Genomic DNA, 22,754 nt, shown 5'->3' on the forward strand with positions numbered 1-22,754 from the left:
TGCTGCAGCCAATCGGAGTTCAAAAGAGAAGCGCGTTCTAGTCGCCCTGTCGAGTGAACTCGCCTGGATGAGGCTTCGACGATAAAAACCGAGCCGTCATGTTTTCGTCCCTCCCTCTCTGCCTCTGTCCGTCGGCCAGGCTCCCGCTTCTCTCAACCTTACCGGAACGTAACACCACAAAACAACCATGTCTGAGAAACTTCCCTACAAAGTTGGTCAGTGTCAATGTTTATTGTTTCTGCCGTACTTGTATATCAAGTTAAGCTAAGCACGTTCGCTTTTAGTTAGCTAGTAATGCGTTAAGTTTGCAGGTTGGGTAACGGTTCCCATAGGCGTTGAATTTAGTGTAGAGCCAACCGTATACCGAAATAAATGTTTTTGTATGCCTAAGACTAATTTTTTACTTATCCCAGACTTTGCAGGGCTTTCTGGACTCTATTACCGCTAACTTGCTAGCATGTGGTGAAACGTGATATGTTATTACCGCAGTTTAGCAAGCTGTCCAGTTAATTTGTCGGTGTTTCTTAGTCATTTTAGCAGTTAACTTTTAGATTTCCTTTTCCCGGTATGTGAATAATGCATACTTTGATTCATTTCTGAGAATGAATCGACATGTAACAGCCATACTTGCATCAGGCATGGGCTGCTCCGTGAACGAAAGCTCACCTAAAGCCTCTGGGAGTTGTAGTCTATCAGTGGAACCGGTGTCGCTAAGAACCTTTGGTTCGAGCTGTTTGTAAACTACACCTCCCGTGATGACTTGCGCTTCACCGCCAGTTTCTGTGTGAGTGACAAGAACAGGCATAGACAAAGCTGCACTGAATGCGACTTGCAAACCAGTAACGGAAGCACTACACGTGGTGTTTGCCTTTGCGTAAGCTTGATAATGTTGATGTCAGGTCTCTCTGTTGGAATACAGTTTTTTGTTTTTTTTTGTTTTTATGGTTTTGTTCCCGAATTAGACTTGGTTCTCAGTCACAATTTGCTATAACTGAGCTGTTAATTAATTTGAACTGTGCTTCTATGTCTGCCATGAAAATGGACAATTGGTCTATTGAAATGCACCAAATGTGAACCACACCTGCCGTGGATGATATTCTGCAGCTGCCTAGAAACAGAAGCTGTTAGGCAATATCCCGCTAATTGATAGGCATGAGACGAAGTCCGCATGCAATCCAAGGGTCAAGAGTTTTAACACAATAGCTGAATCTGTTAATTTGTGATATGTTAATATATGCAATAACACTCATTTACTACAAGTACAATTACAAATGGTTAATCAGTAGTTAACTACAAACATTTAATCAGTACTGTCTTTTGTATTGTACACTGCCTTCCCAAGTGCTGCTTGATTACAAAAAAAATCATAACCACAGTCATTGTGGTCAGTAATTATATATAAATAACAATTCTTTTACAAACTTACATTAACTTTGGAGAAATGGTAAGTTTAATAAACTTATGAAAGAAGAAATGTACTTTTTAATTTATTTCCTTTAACTGCTAATTATAACTAAACAGAAAAAATAGATTCATGACCTTTATAGGGAAGCCATTGTCAAGTAAAAAGGTGTATTCATAGTTGAAACAACAAATTGTTGCAAAACTTGTTTTTCTGTTGTAGCATTCGAACTGAATGTATTGTTTATATTTGAAGTTAAAATGTGATTTATTGCACAGCCCTAACCAGAAGGCTATTGTAGTGGGTCGACAGCTATGATTACAGTAACAAGCCAAAGCAGCATGTTTCTGAGAGCAAGGCTGGTAGTGCTGCCATATGTTATTAAATTATTATGACAGTGGTCAGAAAATTTATTTATAGATCTGGAATTTTTGCTGTGAATTTATGTCTAAAACTAAAAGCAAGAAAAATTAGGTGTATAAATAAGGTCTTAACTAGTGGTAGGTTTCAAATATGCAGATGGCATTGTAGGGAAAACAAATCAGTCAACTTAATTTTAATGCCACTTGGCCATCATTGTTGTTGTCCCTCACACAGTTTACACACTTTAAAATTTAGTTGCTTTCTTAATGGTAAAAGCAACAACTAAAACAAAACAAAACAAACAAACAAACAAACTCCGAAAGCCAAAGAGATGTAATTTACTGTTGTCTGTGGCAAAGACAAGTATCAGATTTTGTGTAAGAACTGCTCCACTTTTGAATAACCCCAGTATAATTCATTTTTGAATCCTAATATTTATGCAGAAATTATATTTATTTTACATGTAATGTACATGTACATGACATAACACATTCTACACTTTGTAGGAATGGTTTGATATTAATATAGGCACATGGTTGTTCTGAAAGTGCACTTCATACAAAGCAACAAGAGGCTGAAGTGCTAACAAAGAAACAGGATCAAGAACAAACAGACTTTTTGTAGATTTACGTGCTCTCTGTAAAGATCTGGCTTACTTGGCTCATTCCAATTTGAAAAGGATAATCACACTTCCCTATTGCATGCCGTTCATGACATGATTTTATTTCCTCAGTGTGACCAACTTGTGGAACAGCAGCAACAGCAGCTGTTATGAAAGTGAAAGAAGGGAGTGTAGAGACAAACCTCCAAAAGTGCAAATCTGTTATATCACAGCTGTGGTCATGTGAATTCTCCACCTACAACAAGATGATTAGAAAAGAGAAGATTATACAATTTCATATAAGAAATCTGTGCAGATGAAACTGGGTATGCACAGGGTGCTAAACTTGCACACAATTTTGCTGGTATTCTGGACAGCACAATTAAAAATATTAGATTTGCCTTTTTGAGACTTATAAAACTGCAGTTTAAAACACAACAGAGTTGCTGATTTGCAAAACCACATCCTGATGATGTGGTTTTATGCATTTATTCCCTCCAATTAGTTCTTTTTGAAAAATGGAACACTCCAGACAAATAACGTATGAATGTTATGACTGCCATTTGTTTTTTTATTTATTTATGTTAACAGGTGTTTTCCTTAAAGAAAAACACTCAAGTTTTAAACTTTTGGACTTGAATAAACAGACCAAGTCTGATGCATATATGAGGCTTTACCTGACAAAAAAAACATCCACCTGAGAATGCTGGACCAGAGAGCAAGCTTATTGCATTAATCAGTTTTATCTTTGTACTCCTTTTGACAACCTGCTGTCTCTTTTCTAGCTGACATCAGCCTGGCTGAATGGGGACGTAAGGCCATCGACATGGCAGAGAACGAGATGCCTGGCCTCATGAAGATGAGGGAGATGTACGGTCAGTCCAAACCTCTAAAGGGAGCCCGTATCGCCGGCTGCCTCCACATGACCCTGCAGACTGCCGTTCTCATCGAGACCCTCACTGCCCTCGGAGCTGAGGTGACATTTAAAAGCTGCTTTTTAATATTTATTTATCAAGAGAGCTTCCAGTAACTTTGCCTACATTGTGCAAGGGCACATATGCCCTCTTACTTTCTGCATTTAGACATAGTAATGTCTTTTTGAGAACAAACTGTAGGTCCCTTTAAAGTTGATGCATATAGATCTGTCAAAATCCTTTTTGTTGTTTTTCGATAAGACTGTGCAGACCCTCAAGACAACTACAGTAGAGGACACATTAATTGATTCATTTATTGGTACAGCCCATCTGGAGTCTGGCTTTTCTCCCCCTCTGTGTGCCTCAAGGCCGTTGTATCTTGTTATCATGTTGGTTTTATCTCTCTGACCACAACTGGTCTTGTCCTGCAAGAACCTGCACCCTGAGACCTAGCAGAGAACAAATAACAATCTCCCCTCCCCATTTTTTTTCTTCTTCCCTAAATTGGTTTTACTCTGTCTGTATAGGTGGTGACTTGACTTACAGTCACCTTTGCATATTTAAAACTGTTAGTAAGTGTATTGAACTGTAGATGGCAGCATTGAGTGACATTTGTTCACAAGGTAATAGCCTTAAGGTTCTACCAACTTGACTTCAGGAAAAATCATGTTTTATGTGCACAAAAAACCTACTTTGATTTCTTATGTAATGTTACATTATGAAAGGGTGAATGTGATGATTGGAAAATCTCAAGTTAAAAATCAACAAATGCTACTAAAGTTTATCTAGATGTGCTAAATGATTTTCTCACCAGGTGTCATTGCACGTCATTGTGACTGATTTACTGCCCCTTGAGGCGTTGCAGCCCAACTGTTAGTGTTGCAGCTGTGTCATAAGGTGGCAGAGAGAGACTGGTGGTAGTTTACACTGAGACTCTAAAACACATTGGGGACTCGGGGTTTTTCCCACCGACAGTTGAGTACACAGTGTGCTGTAGCTTGCTTTAGTTGGACTTTGGTTTCCGTTATCTACACATTTCTGTCCAAGTAAGAATCCTGCCAGAAAACCAGTTAAATGCACTTAAAGCCAGCAAGCTGTTATTTATTAACATGTCACCTTACACATTGTGTATAAAATCAATTACCACAGAGGTTCATCAACAGCTAGGTTACCTGGGTTCATGTAAATATTTATTTCATAGATTGTGGTGATTTCCTGTTTAGTGTGTGTGATTGTAGCTTCAGTTTTTTGTGCCTAAACTGACCCACACTCTTCCTCCTCAGGTTCAGTGGTCGAGCTGTAACATTTTCTCCACTCAGGATCACGCTGCTGCTGCCATCGCCAAGGCTGGCATTCCAGGTAACACACACTGACAAGTTGAAAAATGAATTCGATAATTAGTCTCAGAACCGACTCATTTCCTGCAAGCATTCTTAATTTTTTTCTTTTTAAATCTTGGCAGTGACAGTTAGGAGGAAGTGCATGCTCTTAAGATCTTTCCAAAGCACAATGAATATGTTTTAAATAAATGACAAAACTGTCAGGACTTTTTAATATACACACCTGAATTTTAGAAATAAAGCACGTTACTAAATATATCTCTGTCCATCTGTAGTATATGCCTGGAAGGGTGAGACAGATGAGGAGTATGTGTGGTGCATTGACCAGACCCTGTACTTCAAAGATGGTCAGCCCCTCAACATGATCCTGGATGATGGAGGAGACCTCACCAACCTGGTCCACACAAAGTACCCTAAATTGCTGGCAGGTTGGTTTTATGCATCTACACTCACGGTGTAAAATGAAGCTGCTATTATTATTCTTAGGAAATCTTGCATGAATCAATCTTTCTTTGAACTTTTGGCCACTGCATACAGCAGCTGCAACACGTTATTTTAATAATATGAACACTGATGTTTTTTTGTAAGCGTTCTTATTTTTCATGCAAGTTTTCCAAGCTCGTAAGTTCTTCATGTACGACTCTCTTGAACTTGTTTGTTCATGATATAACAATATTTTTGCTCTTGGTATTGTGCAAGACTTGTTTCCAGTCAATGATCCATTATCTTAAGCGTAGTGGGAAAATGCTAAAAGGGGAAGGGGTGGGGGGTGGGGGCTCAAGCTCTTATTGCACTTTAATGCACGTAGTTTTACTGCCCCTTGAGGCGTTGCAGCCCAACTGTTAGTGTTGCAGCTGTGTCATAAGGTGGCAGAGAGAGACTGGTGGTAGTTTACACTGAGACTCTAAAACACATTGGGAACTCAGAGTTATTCCCACCGACAGTTTCACACAAAGGTGTACTGCATGACCAAACATCCTGTTAAAATCCAGCTGTCCTGTATATAGAGAATAATAGTGGCTTTACAACTAAAGAAGTGAGAGAGGTACTTTTACCCTCAATGTCCCAATAATGTTCTATTTGTTGTTTGTGAACATTTTTCTTCATTGTGTTCATTTTTCAACACAGTAAAAAATCCTGCACTTCTATGGTAAAACATAAAGGAAAATATGTCTTTCATTCCTGCTGGTGGGATTTGAAGATGCAAAAAAGACTACTGGTCACTTGATATATGACCTTTCAAGATGAATTTATGGTATCTCTCACTAGTTTCAGGCCTTGTTTTAAAACGGCATTAGGTTCATTAGAAATAATGAACCTAATGTTCTTTCTAAGTGTGAATCCCTTCTGACTGATTGTATTGTTTTTGTATAACCATGCAGTGTCCTTAATTTCTCAGTGATAGCCATCAGTCGCTTATGGTTATGGCCAAAATTCTCAAACAAATCTATAAACTATGTACAGGGTACACCAAACCACTGAGAGTTTAGTTATTATGTACATTATTTGTTACTGTTCTTTTGTGGCTTGAAAACATCTATATTAAGTCTAGTGCATGACCAGTTGTGGTCATGATTTATTCTTCACGGTCAAAGTTTATATAAAGTTCCAGGTTTTTAAGCAATTTTGTATTTCTAGGTATCCATGGCGTGTCGGAGGAGACCACTACAGGTGTCCACAACCTGTACAAGATGTTGAAAAAGGGCGAACTGAAGATCCCTGCCATCAACGTCAATGACTCTGTCACCAAGGTGAGCAATGCTGAGCTTTTTAATTTCCAGCCTATCATGTATAAAAATATAAACATCCTTGCTAGTGGACTTATTCATTCATGGAAATATAAATATGTTAAGTAGTTTATAAATATGCCTGATTTAATTAGTCTGTAAAATGTGTGACCTTGTGAATATTTATCTGGTGATCTATTTTTCTCCATCCTATAGATTTGAAGATAATGGAGTAGTTGTAAAATATTATCTGTTTATGAGGTGAATTTGTATACAGTGATGATATGGCTAATTGAATGAGTTTGAACTAGATTTTGAGTTAATAACACCAACCTGTCAACTTGTATTCTTCTGCCTCATTTCAGTCTGGAACAGCCTCTTCATTCCATGTAATAACATTGTTTCCCCAACCCACAGAGTAAGTTCGATAACCTGTACGGCTGCAGGGAGAGTCTGATCGATGGTATCAAGCGAGCCACAGATGTGATGATTGCTGGTAAAGTTGCAGTAGTGGCAGGTTACGGTGATGTGGGTAAAGGCTGTGTCCAGGCTCTGCGAGGATTCGGTGCTCGTGTCATCGTCACTGAGATTGACCCCATCAACGCCCTTCAGGCTGCTATGGAAGGTAGATGAAGATGATAAAACTGTGCAGTACTTAAATATGGGAGGAATCAGTTATAACCTGTTGGGAAATTTGCATTTTATATATGTTTAATGCTGACAGCACTATTGAAAACATGATCAAAATCAGAATTACACACACACACACACACACACACACACACACACACACACACAAGCCTGTTCAGCTATCTTAGTGAGGACCTTCATTGACATAATGGAAGTAGAATGGTTTCCCTAGAACAGGGGTGGGCAATCTCAGTCCACGAGGGCCAGTGTCCCTGCAGGTTTTAGATGTGTCCTCGAACCAACACAGCTGATTTAAATGGCTAAATTAGCTCCTCAACGGTCGTGTCCAAATTCATGGGCTGCATCCTCCTGAGGACCCGGCCTTCGCAATCTAAGTGGGCCGGGTCCTCAGACGGTCGGGTAGGCCGGAAGTAAACGGCAGTGAAATTGGACGGTCTAGCCTTCTGATTAACGTCACCGCTGTCTCGGTGGAGTTTAATAAACTCGGCCGTGTGCTCCTTGCTATGTAAAATATAACAGTACACTGGCATAAATTCTCGACCATCTCACACTTCTGTTTAATCAGTTTTCTGTTTGACGTTTAGTCAGCTGTATAAAAACCAAGGAGGAACCCACTCGGAGGATTAATAAAGTTTTATTTTATCTAATCTAATCTAATAACTTTAATCTCAGCCAAACCGATTTACTCACGAACAAACAAAACACTGAAAAAGCCCAACAATAACATTTTCAGGTTGTCTCAGGTACTTATATACTACGTTTAACCCGAGTAGCGAAAGTCCGCGGTGATCTGAAAATGATGTGCCGGGAGTTGTGCCGTTCTCGGCGGCTTCAGTGACCGTCGAGCTCCCGGCTAGCTATCGAGCTGGTGGGTAACAGACGTCTCCGAAAACGTCGAAGCACTTTTCCAAATATGCGATATCTTGATAAACCGAGCAGATATTTGATGTTTACACAGCTACTTTCTCGCCTGAAAATATGTTAAAAGTTTATTTTGTGACCCAGAAAAATTAATAAGAGTAATTTTAAAACGTAGTACCGGCCGCCATTACCGGAAACTAGAGTTTGGCTGGGCCGCGCTATGAATTCTGGGATATGGTGAGCAAAGAAGGATACATCAGACCCATCCTCAAATTCGGAGAAAATGAGGACCCATTTGTCGGCTGCATTCGGAGCAGCCTATGAATTTGGACAGCCTTCGGCGCGTCGCTGTGACGTAATCGGTCTACAAATGCGGCCTCAGGAGGATGCAGCCCATGAATTTGGACACGACCAACATGTCCTGAAGTTCTCCAGAGGCCTGGTAACGAACTAATCATGTGATTCAGGTGTGTTGACCCAAGGTGAGATCTAAAACCTGCAGGGACACCGGCCCTCGTGGACTGAGATTGCCCACCCCTGCCCTAGAACCTTACCCTAACCCTAACCATTAAAAATGAATACCTAACCCTTACCCTAAACCTAACCATAACCTAATTGTAACCCTGACACTAAAACCACATTTTGAGCCTCAAAAATGCCTTCAAATTTGTGAGGACCAGTGTGTGTGTCCTCACAAGTGACTGTTGGTTCTCACAAGCATACTAGAATGCAAATTTTGGTCCTCACAAAGATAGCTAGACAGGAACACACACATACACACACACATGCATACATACACACACACACACACACATATATATATATATATATATATATATATATATATATATATATATATATATATATATATATATATATATATATATATGAGAGAGAATTTGAGGTTTCTGTTATTGAAACAGAATGTTGTTCTCCTCTGTCATGCAGGTTATGAGGTTACAACTATGGATGAGGCCTGTAAGGAAGGAAACATCTTTGTCACCACCACTGGCTGTGAAGACATCATCCTGGGACAGTATGTTTGACCAACTCGCATGACTTTCAAACAATTTCATTGTTTGTGAGTTTTCTTACACATTTAAAAAACAGCTTATAATTTATTGTGTTCACTTTCAGCCACTTTGAGCAAATGAAAGACGACGCCATTGTTTGTAATATTGGACACTTTGACTGTGAGATTGACGTCAGCTGGCTCAACAAAAATGCTGCTGAGAAGATCAATGTCAAGCCTCAGGTAAGAACAATGACAGCTACTTAAAAATTTAGAGAATTCTGTGTTTTTGGTTATAGAGTATATACTAAAATGTATATTAAGATGGCATTATTGTTAATATGATGTTGGTGAATGTTGAAGTGTTCTGTATTCTGTTGCTTTGTGTGTCGGTCATGAGGTGGGGGCCAAAATAGTTCTCCACATGAAAAACAAGCAAAAAAAAAACAAAACAAAAAAAACCCCAATATGAGTTTTTTTTTGTTTGGTTTTTTTTACTGCCCCTTGAGGCGTTACAGTCCAACTGTTGGTGTTGCAGCTGTGTCATAAGGTGGCAGAGAGAAACTGGTGGTGGTTTACACTGAGACTCTAAAACACATTGGGGACTCAGAGTTATTCCCACCAACAGCTTAACATAATATGTACTGCAGCTGTCAGTTTATTTAATCACCCTGATACATGTGTAGTTGTAGGAGCTGGCTAAATATTCAGGTAAAGCCTAAGCTAGGATGGGGAGACGTTACACAACACAAAGGATGAGCAGATGTCTCCTGCTATGTCTAAACTGTCCCTGCACAGCTGTTGATTCTCCTCTGACTCCTCAGGTTGATCGCTATCGTTTGAAGAACGGTCGTCACGTCATTATCCTGGCAGAGGGCAGGCTGGTTAACCTGGGCTGTGCCATGGGACACCCATCATTTGTCATGAGCAACTCCTTCACCAATCAGGTACTCAGACTGAGTCAGCGATACTAGAGAAAAGAATGATTGTGTATGCGGTAAACTTTCATCTTTAACACTAGAATTCTATTAACATTTGTAACTTTGATACAAAGTTTTTGAAACAAAGTGATAACATCATAATTGTTTTGCAGTCTTTATTAAATTCGAGTTCTCTACTGTAGGTGCTGGCTCAGATTGAGTTGTGGACAAACACTGCGAAGTACCCTCTGGGAGTCTACTTCCTGCCTAAGAAGGTCAGAACATACACTGTGATAATACTGCTTATCTTATGCAGCACTTGCATTGTATCTGTTTTGCACTTTGTTGGGCATGAATAGGAAATGTAAGATATTTAGTTAAACTAGACTTCTTTTTTTTTTTTTAAGTCAAATTTCTTTAGACACGTAAATACATTGATTTTCAAACAGAAATTATTTATTTTATTGTTTTTGAGTGTGAAAAGCAGTTTTATATACCTTTATTCAGTAATTTATTATATCTTAAGATGTGACCAAAAATTACCTCTGAGACTAAATTAACCATTGCAAACAAATTTTCTCTTCTGAAATTCTAAGTTTCTGCTTTTTAATATTTTCAGGCAGACATTAAAGCATGAAGGAAAAATGAAAAAAAAAAAAGAAAACTGAACAGACAGAAAAGAAAAATAACTGGAATCTTTTTTTAACATGTTTTTGCTCATTTTGTCTTTCTTTGTGTGCCTGTAGCTGGATGAGGAGGTGGCAGCTGCCCACCTGGATAAGCTGGGAGTGAAGCTTACCAAGCTGACAGAAAAGCAGGCCAAGTACCTGGGCCTGCCCACCGAGGGACCCTTCAAACCGGACCACTATCGCTATTGAGCTCCCCTGCAAGTCTGGGGAAGAAGAGAAGAAAGAGGAAGAGGTGTGGCCAGAATGGTGTTGGTGTTTGGTGGGTGGGAGCACTTGAACCATGTTGCACTCTGGGTGCTGTGTTTGGTTTTAGGCTGGACAATAGCTCAGTGATTCAGGGATACAGAGACATTTTTCTTCCCCTCAAACAGCCTTTAAATGAAATGCTAAAGACATTAATTCACAAGTTGCATCTGGCAATCCATTTGGTGATGCTGACGTTTGAAAACGGTACCCTTAACGGTAGCTTCTGCTAACTAGCGAGCGTTGAACGACTTGCCTCTGGTTGAAGCTAGACTTTGCTGGTAAAATGGCATCCACCTAAAGCTTCCATCAGTAGCTTTAAATGGTTAGTTTTTTTTTTTTTTTTAAAGAATAAATGTATGAAGCTGTGGAAGCTTTTTTTTTTTTTCATCTCGTCTTATTCTGCTCTGACACACCAACACACGCCAAACTCCTCGGCTCTCTCTCCTCTTTCTTGCCCATACTCTTCCAAAACACCATCAAGTGCTACTGCTGTTAAAGAGAATTTCTCTTGTTGGTTGCCATTCCCTCTCTGTTTATGGAATAAAACAAATCCTCATGCTTTTCTATCTAAACTCTTCTCTCTGTCTCATAGCGGCTCGAGATGGAACATGATGGGACAGGTTTTTCTCCCGCATCTTAGGCCAGGCAAATGTTTGGCCTGATTCCAGTGTGTTCACACTAATAATGACCTGTGTTAGCACTTAATTGAAAACTGCACTCAAGCTGTGTTAAAAAACTGGGATCGGTCCTGAAGCGATAACCGCTCATCACTAAAGTCAAGAGGCAAGCCGCAGCCAAAGTAACCAAAGTACCACCAAAGCACGTAATGTTTTTGCCTGATTTAGGAGTCCTTTTGATGCCTCATTTTCTTCCTTTTGGTGTAATTAATGTAATTCAACTCGAAGGGCCAAAGTGTTTACAGTGCCCCCACCTTCTCAACTCTTTTCGTTACGCACTATAGCCAGGCAGGTTTTTGTAATGCTGGGTGTAAATGGATCACGGTGAAGGTGAAGTGCCCGTCTTTTCCCCTCAACGGTTAAAGCCTCAATGCCGGCTTCACCTGCTTGTAAGTGATGGATTAATGTTGAAACTGCCAACTGGCGATTAAAAAAGAAAAACATGCCGACTCTGAATTCTTTCTCCTCGTATGGTTGTAAGGTAATGCATCTCTGTGTTTATGTGGGGGAGAGGGGACTTTTTATATTGAGTTGAAAGGTCGGGTCAAGAAAACATTTGGCTGAAACACCTGATGGCTTGTTCGTTGCCTGTTTTAAATTGATATTAAGCCTTTTTCATAACCTTATCTGTGTTTAATATTGCAACTATGACAAAGCAGGGACTAACCATAACAAAGTTCTTAGTTTAATCCATGCTGTGATCTTTCACTAAACTGAAACAAACCTTTAGGGTTATTCTTGGCTCATTCAGAGTCTGGAGGGTTACCACACACAAGCGCGGTTGATTGATATACAGTAAAAGCAACAAGTCCTTTTTGCCTTATTTGACAAGTAAACTTTTCACTCTGGCCACCTGATAACCTACTATATTACCATGTTTGAGTAGAGTAGTAGATAATTAAAAATTCTTAACGTGTGTGTGTGTATATTACAGTCCTGAGGATTTTTCATAGGGTTGCTAAAAAAATTCCCAAATGAAGATAAAACCGTCCTCCTACCATTGTCTGTGGTATAACTCCTGTCCATGTTTCTAGGGTCTTAGCAGATGAATTAGTGACCTAAATGAGGTTTAAATAAATTTTAAGTTGTATGGCATAAATACTCTGATAATCTTTTCTAACAGGTTGGCAGGAATGACCAGTTAAAAAAATAAATGAATGATAAATTCAAGTAGCCGCATAGTTAAAGCAATCCACATTCCGACGCAGCTCATTGACCCGAGCACGGCCTAAACCAGAGGCATTCGCTCTATAATTTTCAAATTTGCTTACAGGCTAAAGGGGGGACCTGGGGTGTGGGTGTCCAACCCCAAAAAACGAGTGTAGTTAGGAGTCACACAAGGAGGCCTGATCCCCTTACCTGGGAAAAATGTCCTCTGCGTCATTTTAAATATATGTAATGTGCTAAATATAATAATCAATGACAGCTCTTTTGCTAATCATAGATCTGAAACACTTTTAAATGATAAAAAAAACCTCCCCTTTCACCTGCTTCAGTGCCTGTCATTCTCTAGCTCCTATACTTTTTAAAGGTGAATTTGCAGAATGCAATAGTGCGTAGTCTGACAGCTTTGGTTGGCTCCACTGTCTTATTGGTAAATCTTTTGTTCCTGGTAGTAATGGACATCGTTGCACAGCAGTTGTTTTATATTATAACTTGTTGAATTTTTGGAAAAGACACTGCATGCTCTGGCCTCAAAGTCCGAACATGCTCCCTACCAGCTGAAAGTCCAGATAAGATCGTCTGCTGTGCAAGTCCTCAAGGCATCGGTCACAACGTTAAAAAAAAAAAAAAGACTATATAAAATTGAGTTAGCTGACACAACACAAGCAGACCTAATGCAGATTTAAGTACTTGAATCATAAAAGGACCTTAAAACATGACTATCATAAGGTGACTGTTGGGGCAAACTGGGATGAAGGAAGCTCAACATGTATAATGTCAGTCTGCTGTTTTGTATGCCTCCTGAGGTTTCACCTGATCTGCTTTAAAAAAAAAACAGTTCTCCAGTGGGGTGGAAGAGCTCCTCATTTAAATTAGTTTTATGGAGACCATAATCTCTCTCGAGGCCAAATTGTGACACAAGATAACACATGACTTGAGATATTATTGGAATATAGACTATGCATTCTGAAAACATGGACTTGGACGTATAAAACACACAGCAGTAAAACAGAGACACTAAATCCCTCTCCAAAGTAAACCTCACATTAAGAATTCAGTGTGTATGAAACGTTTTATACGTTTTATTCATTTGAACCAGAAGCAACCATATTTGGGGTAAATGGTGGATCTAAGTTTACAGCTAATGCCTGCATGTTGCCTCCAAGGGTGCGATGCACAAACGCATACCTGTTAATTGGTACAAATAACAGTCTAGTAAAATGCCAGAATTTCACTCAACCAAAACTGAAGCATAAACCTCCTGTGTGGTCTGTACCTCACAGGAGGCCAGAGTATTTGGCAGATAACTCCACGAAAATGCTCTAAAAGATGCCAACAACACAGATATGGTGGAGAGTTCCAGTTCAGTGATTCAAATTAGGGAAAGTGGAGCACTACTTACTCTACTTTTATTGCATGGTTGGATATTTTTACTATTATTTTTTTTATCCTGTTCTATAGTTGCAAGTATCTGTACTTCCTGGGTAACAAACCTATATGTTGCTCTTCTACTAAGTGGTATTTGATAGATTAACAATGCATTTTATATACACCCACCAGCTGTCATGCTTCATGTGAGACTAAAGAACAGTTTTACCCATTGTCCCTCATCCCACACATTGAAACAATGTACCACATTTTGATTTGCTCTACTTTTCAATACTTTTATAACGTCTGGCTTTAATCCAACAGTTGTGAAGAAAGCTGGGAAAGCTTTCATCGCAGGTTAACCAGTCACTGATTTTTGTTGCCAATGTTATGACCAGCAGGGGAAATTCACCACAAAGTCACAAGCTCTGCAAATTCTAACACAAAGAAAAAGGAAATGTAGCGACATCAAAGAATTGTAAACTGTTTGCAACTGGGTGATTCGACTGAAAGACGATTCTCAAAGCATTTGTGGTCTTAAAGAGATGTACAGATGGATCTCTTCTGAAGCCCAAATATTATTACCAGATAGAATAAAAGCTTTAATAACACAGATTTAACAGTTGCTGGTACAGAAAAAGAGCAGAAATAATTGGAAGAAGACTTACCCACAAGAATAAATGCTTTAATGCTTTCCTTTAATGCTTATTATGTTATATTGTTGAGATGGTAAGGGCTTCAGAAAATTGTTGCTCAAATGAAATAAGCTTTAGTGCAAGTTTGCACGTGTTTATTTTATTATTATTATTTTAGCATCTGGCGCCTACATTTTTTTTTTAGCTACTAACCTGATTTCACCAGCAGGTGGCAGTGTAAGTACTCTATAACATGATAAATAAATATAAATTCACCTTTGGAAATGTTGGAATGATGTGATGTTTTGATCTTTTGGGCATAATTTTATATTTATTTTATTTTTGAAGAATTGGAAGCTATTTTAACAATGCAGATTTAGAAAAGAACGGAGAACCAGGTTGTTTTTTTCCTGTCTGTTGGTGTTTTTTGTGATGAATTGTCTTAGATTTTTTTCTATATTTCATCAATATTAAAGCCCAGTATCAGAGCCCATGTCACTGGATTTTTTTTAAGACCACAAATTAAATAAAAGAGGAACTGCCTTCGAACAATAGGCAACGCCAGATGTCAAGCAGCAGGCATGTGTGCAGAGATTAATGCTATCCCTGTAATTATGCTGTTCTTATTCTGTGAAGCACCCTGCTTCTGCCTTCCATGATAATTGAATAAGATGTTTTTCACACAGCAGTTTTCTCATGGACTATTTCCTCTGGAGGATACAGTTCCAATGAAAACCGCTACATTTGAATTATGTGGATAATCCAGAATAACTAGCACATCTTTCCATTCAAAACATTTTGGGCATTTCAGTTTGTTAAATGCTTTCTTAAAAAAATGCTTTAAAAAATGGCATGCTAATTCCAGTCATCTGCATTATTAGAATTAAAATGTTTGCGACAGATATTTACCAAACTATGCAAACTGGTGTGTTTTTGTGATTTGTGATTGCTATCATTGTTCTCCCTTGTGAGTCTAAGCGTGTCATTACGACATGTGTTCTTAGAAACACACATTGTTGCTGGAACTACCACAAAGGCAGCTTTGAGTACTCTGACAGGGGTTTATAAGTCTCTCTGAATCTGCGGACAGATTTTGTCAACATAATAGCATCAAACTCCAGCGAGACGCAGTCATGAAGCTTGTGGAGCTGAGATCAAAACAAAGGTAAATCATTTTTGTAATCTAAAGACCACCCATAGCAGTCTTACAAATGCAGACTCATCTAGACGGATCTAGAGATTGAACTATCAACCTTCTAATAAGTAGGAAACTTATTCTCCTTAGCCACAGCCAACCAAATTGGCTATAGAGGGTGAAAGCTGTGGCGAAGCGGTGCAGTGGTTAGCACTCAGTGCTGGCACCCATGTGTTTGTGTGGGCTTCCTCAGCTTGCTCTGGTTTCCTCTACAACAAAGATGTACATGTTAAGTTAAACAGTGACTCAAAATTGCCCTCAGGCCTAAATGTAGAAGTGTTTGGTTGTCTGCCTCTCTGTATTAGTGATGGACTGACAGCCTGTTCAGGGTGAAGCCTGCATTGTGCCCAATATTACCTGGGATCAGATCCAGCACCTCTCTGATTTTATTTGGATACTTGTTTAAGGAGAAGGGTGGATAGAAGATTAAAGCAAGCCCCTTCTTTCTCCATTGTTTCCAAAGACTGAATTGCAGCCTATGATTGGGCTTTATTAATAGGAATCCTCTCATCAATCATGAATTTCATTTCTGAAAAAAGGAGCCCTTTAAAATGTCTGTGAAGGTTGTCAGTCATCCAGGTCATCGTAGTCTATGGAGCTTGGAAAGAAAAGCATCTGGACTACTTTAAGTCTCTTGAAGACATGGTGTGGGTTGCAAAAACCTTGGCTGATTGTGAGCCGCACCCGTTTTCATACCTTGGCTTGTGTGATTAGGCGGAGGATCCATAGAGACACTCCCAATACGACTGTAAATCTGGGAGTCTCAACCAATTGCTCTTAGAACGGAAGAAGCTTCTCGGATGAGAGGTGAAACATCCAGACGCTTTTCTTTCCAAGCTCCTTAGAGCCCTTTGAAAAGGCTGCAATAGTTAAAAAAAAAAGTGACATTGCTTAGTCTTCAGTTTGAGCAAAAGTGCAAAGATTACATCAGATCCTGAGTCGTGTAAAACATTTTATTTATGACTAAGCATAGTGAATAAAAACGGATGCTCTTCCTGATGCTCTTATGCTCTGCTTCATCACACCAAATGATGTGTAACAGGAAAAAATTCACAATTATGCTGTTAAATGTTTCATGAAGCATTATAATTTTTACTCCACTACATTCGTCTGACAACTACGGTTACTTTTCAGATTACAGTTTTCCATACCTATGCTGTCCAGCTAAAAAATAAATAAATAAAAATGTGCTGACTTTCAATGTTTGTTTTAAATTGAACCAATGAACGTTCCGTCGTCGGTACTTAGGTTGTTTGGTTTTTTTTGTAATGTAGGGCATTTACTTGTAGTGAAGTATTTTTGTTGAGTGGCAAGTATGGTTCTTGAACCACAGTGTGGTTGGCTACAAAATAAGGAACAACCCAGCTCTGTCAGCATTGTATACGGTCCTTGATCTACATACAACATGCAATAAAGTCACCACCTCTGGGTTGGATAAAACAAATTGATGCGTTTAACAGGAAGTAACGTTGCACAGATTTGATTAACCTGGTGGCTGTGAGAAAAGTCGCTTTGCGTCTTGGTTTTCTTTTTTTTACACGTCCTCTGTGCTGTCTGTCTGTCCTTTTTTTCTTTTCTTTTTCCAGTTCATCATATTTATTATTCTATGTTTAGAACAGCTGCAGTAAGTTATTTAAAGAGATACATTTTTTTTCTTTTTTCTGACAGATCTCGTAAATTTAAACAGAACCTGATGAAAATAAATGTGACATATCGTGGTCTGGAGTTACCTTTGCCAGAACAAACGACCGTGCGATCTGTTTGGATTTATACAGCCTTCTTGCCTGAGGACATGTAACATAATTTTGGAAACAATCAAGTGTGCCAGGACGTCTACGGACACGACAGAATGTTTTTGCTATTCCAGTTAATGTGTAGAAGGTGGAAAAACAGACACCAGACGATGTTTCTTTAAGTGATTGGAAGAAATGTCTCATCTGAACTCTCAAGTGATCCACTTGATATTGAGACTGAATCAAAGGATTTTGTGTAATGTAAAAGAACTCGTGCGAAGCCTTGAAATCTGAGGGAATTGGCTTCAGAGTTGATGATGATAACATCATCAACTCTGCAGCTTTAAAGCGCTTCTAAACTACTTTTACGCCTAGATTTGGTTTTATGGCTCATTTGCTGCTCAGGCTTAGCACTCTCCTCAGCTTCATTTCTGGCAGGAATGGCAGGCAGCTGTTTTTGGCAAACGGGCACTGAAACACCCACAGTATTCCAGTAGAAAGACAAGGTTAGAGGCAAGTGGGTAAACAAAGTCAGCTAGCGGCTAAAGAGACAGATTCCTTCCTCAGGATGTTGGACTGCGTACTAGACTATCATTCATAAAAGACACAAGACTGAGCCTGAGTATCCATTGAGTCTCTGGCTTGTATCAATGCTACCATTGAGGGGTAGAAATTCATATTACTCAGAATGCACAAATGAGTCTTAAATTTTAAATAATAAAACATTTGAATAGTAACTGATATATAAAATATCATGTGATGCATTAATTAAAATGCAACAATTTGTGAAATACAAATAAAATGTACTAGACTACTGAATAATTCTGGATGAATTTAAGTCTACCTGGATATGAGTTTCAGTTTTTCCAGTTTTAAAAGGTGAAAAAGCCGACATTTGAAGTGGTGTAGTGCATCGATCCTTCGAGCTTTAAAAGGATCGATGCACCATCACCAGGGGGCAGCATCAAAAATATGAACAGCAACTTATTTGTGGGCTATTATTGTTTGTGTTTGCATTATTGGTGGTCCTTTAGCTTGAAGAAGTCATAATACAGAAAAAACTGAATGTTAAAAACTGTCTCCTGCAGCTTGTCTCTACTTTTAATGTTGCTTTTTTTGGTCTTTGATGTTCTTTTTTCCACCTTCACAGTTTGTTGTTTTTCTTAAGAGGACCACATGGAAACACATCTATATGTGTTGCATATGAACAACCATCCACTCTGTGGAGCCAAATACCTGTGCAAATACAACCACAGTACCATCAACTCATATTGCCTATCACAGCAGATACAACAGTTTTAAGCCAAGTTGAGTCCAATATTTTTTTTTTTTTACACTTTCTTTGGTGTGACTGTTAAACAAGTTGTGTTTTGCATTGTTGTTTGGTTAGGTCGGGGAACCACAATGTCTTTGTTTGAAATAAAATTACTCAGTCATGTTTGGCACTTAAATTATTTTGTTATATTTATGCAACCAAAGCATCTTAATGAGGCTTTAGTATCATAATAACTATACTAGTATAACTTATTGGTATGGGGGGAAAGTACCTGGTTAGGAATAGACAATGAAACTACTACTAGTTTAAATTTGGTTGTAAAATGCTTTAAATTTGAAAATGTAATTTATGCATCTTTTTGTTGCAGATTTCCATATTTAAATTAACTATAAGTGCTTTGTTTGGAAGGGAAGTGACCTTAGACTAATTAGACTGCTATAATAATTGTTATAATAAAAAACAAAGCAATTTTTTTTCTTCTTATAAAAAAGTATTTTATTATTATTATTATTATTATTTGTATTATTTGTATTATTAGTATTATATAATATGTAATTATAATCAGTGACATTCTAGCACATCTGGTTCATGGCCAGATTAGTTAGAAATGCATTCTTTTGTGAATCCTGTAAACCAAGGATCCCTATTCCAAGTATCCCATCATCATGCTCTAATTTTCCTATTTTTTATTTTCTCTACAAGCAGAAAGATAAATGGTCAAGCTGAACTTTAAGGCTCTCACTTTAAGCTTAGATCTTGAAGGCTTCTTGCCCATTCTTCAACTAACAGCAGAACTTTGGTTGATGGATTTTGGTATTCTGACAAAAATTGATGCTTTGTCCACAGCGCGGGCCGTCTCTTGGCCATGTTTCAGCTCCAGTCAGGTGATCGCCTGTTTTCTCTGAATGACTCATCAACCATGAAACTCACCACTTATGCTGGTGTGGAGTGAAAAGGTGTTAAACTGACAGAATCATAATAGCAAATGTCTGATCTGATGTGGTATATCTGCTTTTTCTGCCGTTTCAGTCTTTTTATTTATTTTTTAATTTTTAAAAAATGAGTTTTCAACTTTTAATAGAGATGTTACACAGGTTTCAAGAAAATCCTTGACAATGTTTTTTTTTTTACATTTTCCACATAACTGAAATGACTGTGATTTAGGTTCCAGCTCTTGGCTGCCATCAGTTCTGGTTTGTACTAAGCCGTTCCACTTCGTGTCAGCCAAAAAAACATTGGAAAGCAGACAGCTTCTTTTATGGCACCCTACCATTAGAAAAAATGTCATAACAAAGACTTAAACTCAACCTCACAGCCAAGTTCTTTTTGTTTAATACACTTCTCTCTGATTGTTAAAGAACATTATGAGGAGAAATATTTAAAAGGTTTGCATTCAGGTCACGGGCAAACAAAGTCCATTGACTGAAAAATGCAAATGGTACTTTACAGGTCAAGGTTTGTTCTGAAAACTCTCTCATGTGAAGATAGCCATAATGATAACAGAAGACGTCAAGACAAGTTTAAAATATACAGGAAATTACTCTGCAAAATATCGAGTTGCTCCTTTAAAGGCTTACATATACTCACTCATTCACTAGCACACACAGACACACACATTTGTACAAAAACGCATGCACATGAACACACACCAAATGTGCCTCAATGAGGAGATACAGTTATGTCCTGTTCTGTTTTTTCTCCTGCTAATGAAAGGAAGCCTTCTAAGAAAAGACTAAAGGCTATTTTATTTTATGCCTTAATTTAATTTAATCTGTACATCTGATTATTTATTTTTGGAATTAAGAACATATATTCTTTAAAAATGCAATTTTAATATGGCATGTAAATACAATGAAAGTGTTTTTTGAGATATGTTGTATGTAGTTAACTTACAGTTTTGAAATTACAGTTGTGAAAATGGAAACCAATGAGCAGTACAATTTGAAAGACCCATTTTTGTCTGTTATTCTTTTATTCATTATTGCTCATTAATAAGATAAAAGTATTTCTTATCTGATTACTCGATGGAAAAAATAATATACTCAATCATTAAACTAATTAATATCTAGCAAAATGTATGAATAATGACTTTGGTTACTTCATTTTGTGTTAGCTTAATACTCTGGATAACTCCTAAAGTTTGTCTTTTTTAAACTGTCTGTGATGTGCAGGTGTGGGTATTTTTCACTCTTTTAATGGCGACGCTTGGCAGGAATCAGTCCACCCTGCTGATCCCAAAATGTTTCTCCTAAAAGCATCGTATTCTACATCCTGCTGTTTGATCTCCGCTGTGGTGACACATGAGCTTTCTCTACTGTGTAGCTGCCTTTTTATTGGAAACCGAGGACCTGCTAGTAAAGTGCAGCCTCTCGGCTGTTTGTTCATAGAGTCAAATTATACTTGCTGTATCATCAGTCATTTCTAGATTACCTGCCACTGCACTTCATGGCCCGTAACAGCTAAACCTTTTTCCAGTCATTTCTATATTGGTTTACTTTGTTCTGGAGCATTATTTTTTATTGAAAAGGTCTTTTATTCCAACAGTGCTGTCTATAACTCTTGTTTCCGCCCTGTAATCAAACCATTCCATCAGCCTCGTGCCCAGTGGATTGGGATTTGGTTGATTTCTGCTCCATTTAAAAATACTCTTCATATTTAAAGCTAGTCTGAGAAACTCACAAACTTCTTTTGGTTCAGTTTGCAGGTTTGAAGCTTCCCTGCCATTTAAGTTTTGCAGATTAGACACTTTGTAATTACAGGCTTGTTTGGAAAACAGGCTATTAAACAGTAAGGTAATGGTTTATAAAGTTACAGTTACAATGTAAAAAAACCCCCATAATGTTATACAAAACTAAGAATATGCCTTGAAGTTGTTGTTTTTTTCTTACGTGTATGCGTACTGGAGCCTATCCCAGCTGACACAGGGCAAAGGGCAGGGTTCACCCTGGATAAGCTGCCAGTCCATTATAGGTCACAGAGAAATAAATGACTATAGATTATAGCAGGAAACTGGAGTATACATACAGAAACAGGTAGAAGATCTAATCTAGCTGTGCATTCATACTGTGACATATGAGCATTAATGTGCATTCACTGCTATGGGGTATACAGCAGAAACAGAAACGGCAACCAGGAAGACCAGAAACATGCATTAACATTCTTTTTTTTTTGCAAAAAAATAAAATAAAAGAAAGAAAGAAATCATTAGGTGGCAAATACTTTTTTCATCTGTGTGCCAAGTTTGGTTGGTTAACTCCTGATCATGTAGGAGACATTTGCAGACAGAGAGATACTTGTATTATAGTAGGACTAAATATTAAAAGTTAAATTTTCTTGCACAATTGTTAAGGCACAGAAGGATAAGAGTAATAAGAGTAATTGTATATCAATCTTGTGATCCTATTATCATGATCATTTAATGTTGTAGAGCTAAACTCACAAGCCAAAGTATAATTTCAGAAAAAATGAAAATGATATCTTTTGCTCGACAGACCGATTCAGTCGTGAGAATATGTGCTGCATTCAAGGAAAATTCAGAAATTACAACCACAGATGCAGAACACACAGTCTGTTTTAAAAAAAAAAAACACTTAAAAGAAATGCAGACGCAAAAAGAAACAAAACGAAAAAAAGACAAACAGGAACAGACAAGTTGAACTTTGAAAAACAGTGTGAACAGAGCCCGCAACTTCACAGTGTGTTTCGACTTCAAGGTTAAACAAAGACAAAACATCTGCTGCTTTGTTTGGTGTGCTGAGGTCCAGAGTTACCTCGGGTCATCCAGCAACAACTACTTTTTGGACCAACTTCAAGCACAGCTGTTAGCTGTCCTAACTCAACAATACATTATTTTAGTGGTGTGAAGAGTAGCTTAAGCAGGCGCTGGCAACCTATTAACTGAATGTTGTCAAAAAGGACCATTTAAAGGAGACACCTCATGCTGTTTTTATTTAAAAGCTTATTTAAACTTGGACATCTGT

At 38.2% G+C, this 22,754-nt stretch overlaps 1 protein-coding gene and 3 non-coding genes across 4 annotated transcripts; all 4 read left to right on the plus strand.

The window, feature by feature from the left end:
* Positions 1–56: 56 nt before the first annotated feature.
* Positions 57–11,852, plus strand: ahcy (adenosylhomocysteinase). The gene is made up of 11 exons (XM_003448372.5): positions 57–215; positions 3,152–3,342; positions 4,564–4,639; positions 4,896–5,048; positions 6,259–6,371; positions 6,765–6,972; positions 8,808–8,895; positions 8,997–9,114; positions 9,696–9,818; positions 9,995–10,066; positions 10,538–11,852. The coding sequence occupies exons 1-11, from the start codon at positions 188–190 to the stop codon at positions 10,667–10,669; spliced, it is 1,302 nt and encodes a 433-aa protein (XP_003448420.1). The 5' UTR covers positions 57–187; the 3' UTR covers positions 10,670–11,852.
* On the plus strand, positions 4,124–4,256 carry LOC112847014 (small nucleolar RNA SNORA17). Its single transcript, XR_003220287.1, has one exon. It is a non-coding gene; the product is annotated as a small nucleolar RNA SNORA17 (small nucleolar RNA).
* On the plus strand, positions 5,433–5,565 carry LOC112847015 (small nucleolar RNA SNORA17). Its single transcript, XR_003220288.1, has one exon. It is a non-coding gene; the product is annotated as a small nucleolar RNA SNORA17 (small nucleolar RNA).
* LOC112847013 (small nucleolar RNA SNORA17) lies at positions 9,368–9,500 on the plus strand. The gene has a single exon (XR_003220286.1). It is a non-coding gene; the product is annotated as a small nucleolar RNA SNORA17 (small nucleolar RNA).
* Positions 11,853–22,754: the final 10,902 nt, after the last annotated feature.

The sequence above is a fragment of the Oreochromis niloticus genome, linkage group LG5 (genome assembly GCF_001858045.2).
Source record: "Oreochromis niloticus isolate F11D_XX linkage group LG5, O_niloticus_UMD_NMBU, whole genome shotgun sequence".
Classification (NCBI taxonomy): Eukaryota; Metazoa; Chordata; class Actinopteri; order Cichliformes; family Cichlidae; genus Oreochromis; species Oreochromis niloticus.

Bases quoted from the DNA above. Each gene is read 5' to 3' on its own strand.
- ahcy (XM_003448372.5), top strand. From the start codon at position 188: ATGTCTGAGAAACTTCCCTACAAAGTTG. The intron at 4,640-4,895 runs GTAACACACACT...GTCCATCTGTAG, and splicing joins CGCCAAGGCTGGCATTCCAG to TATATGCCTGGAAGGGTGAG. The intron at 6,973-8,807 runs GTAGATGAAGAT...TCTGTCATGCAG, and splicing joins CCTTCAGGCTGCTATGGAAG to GTTATGAGGTTACAACTATG.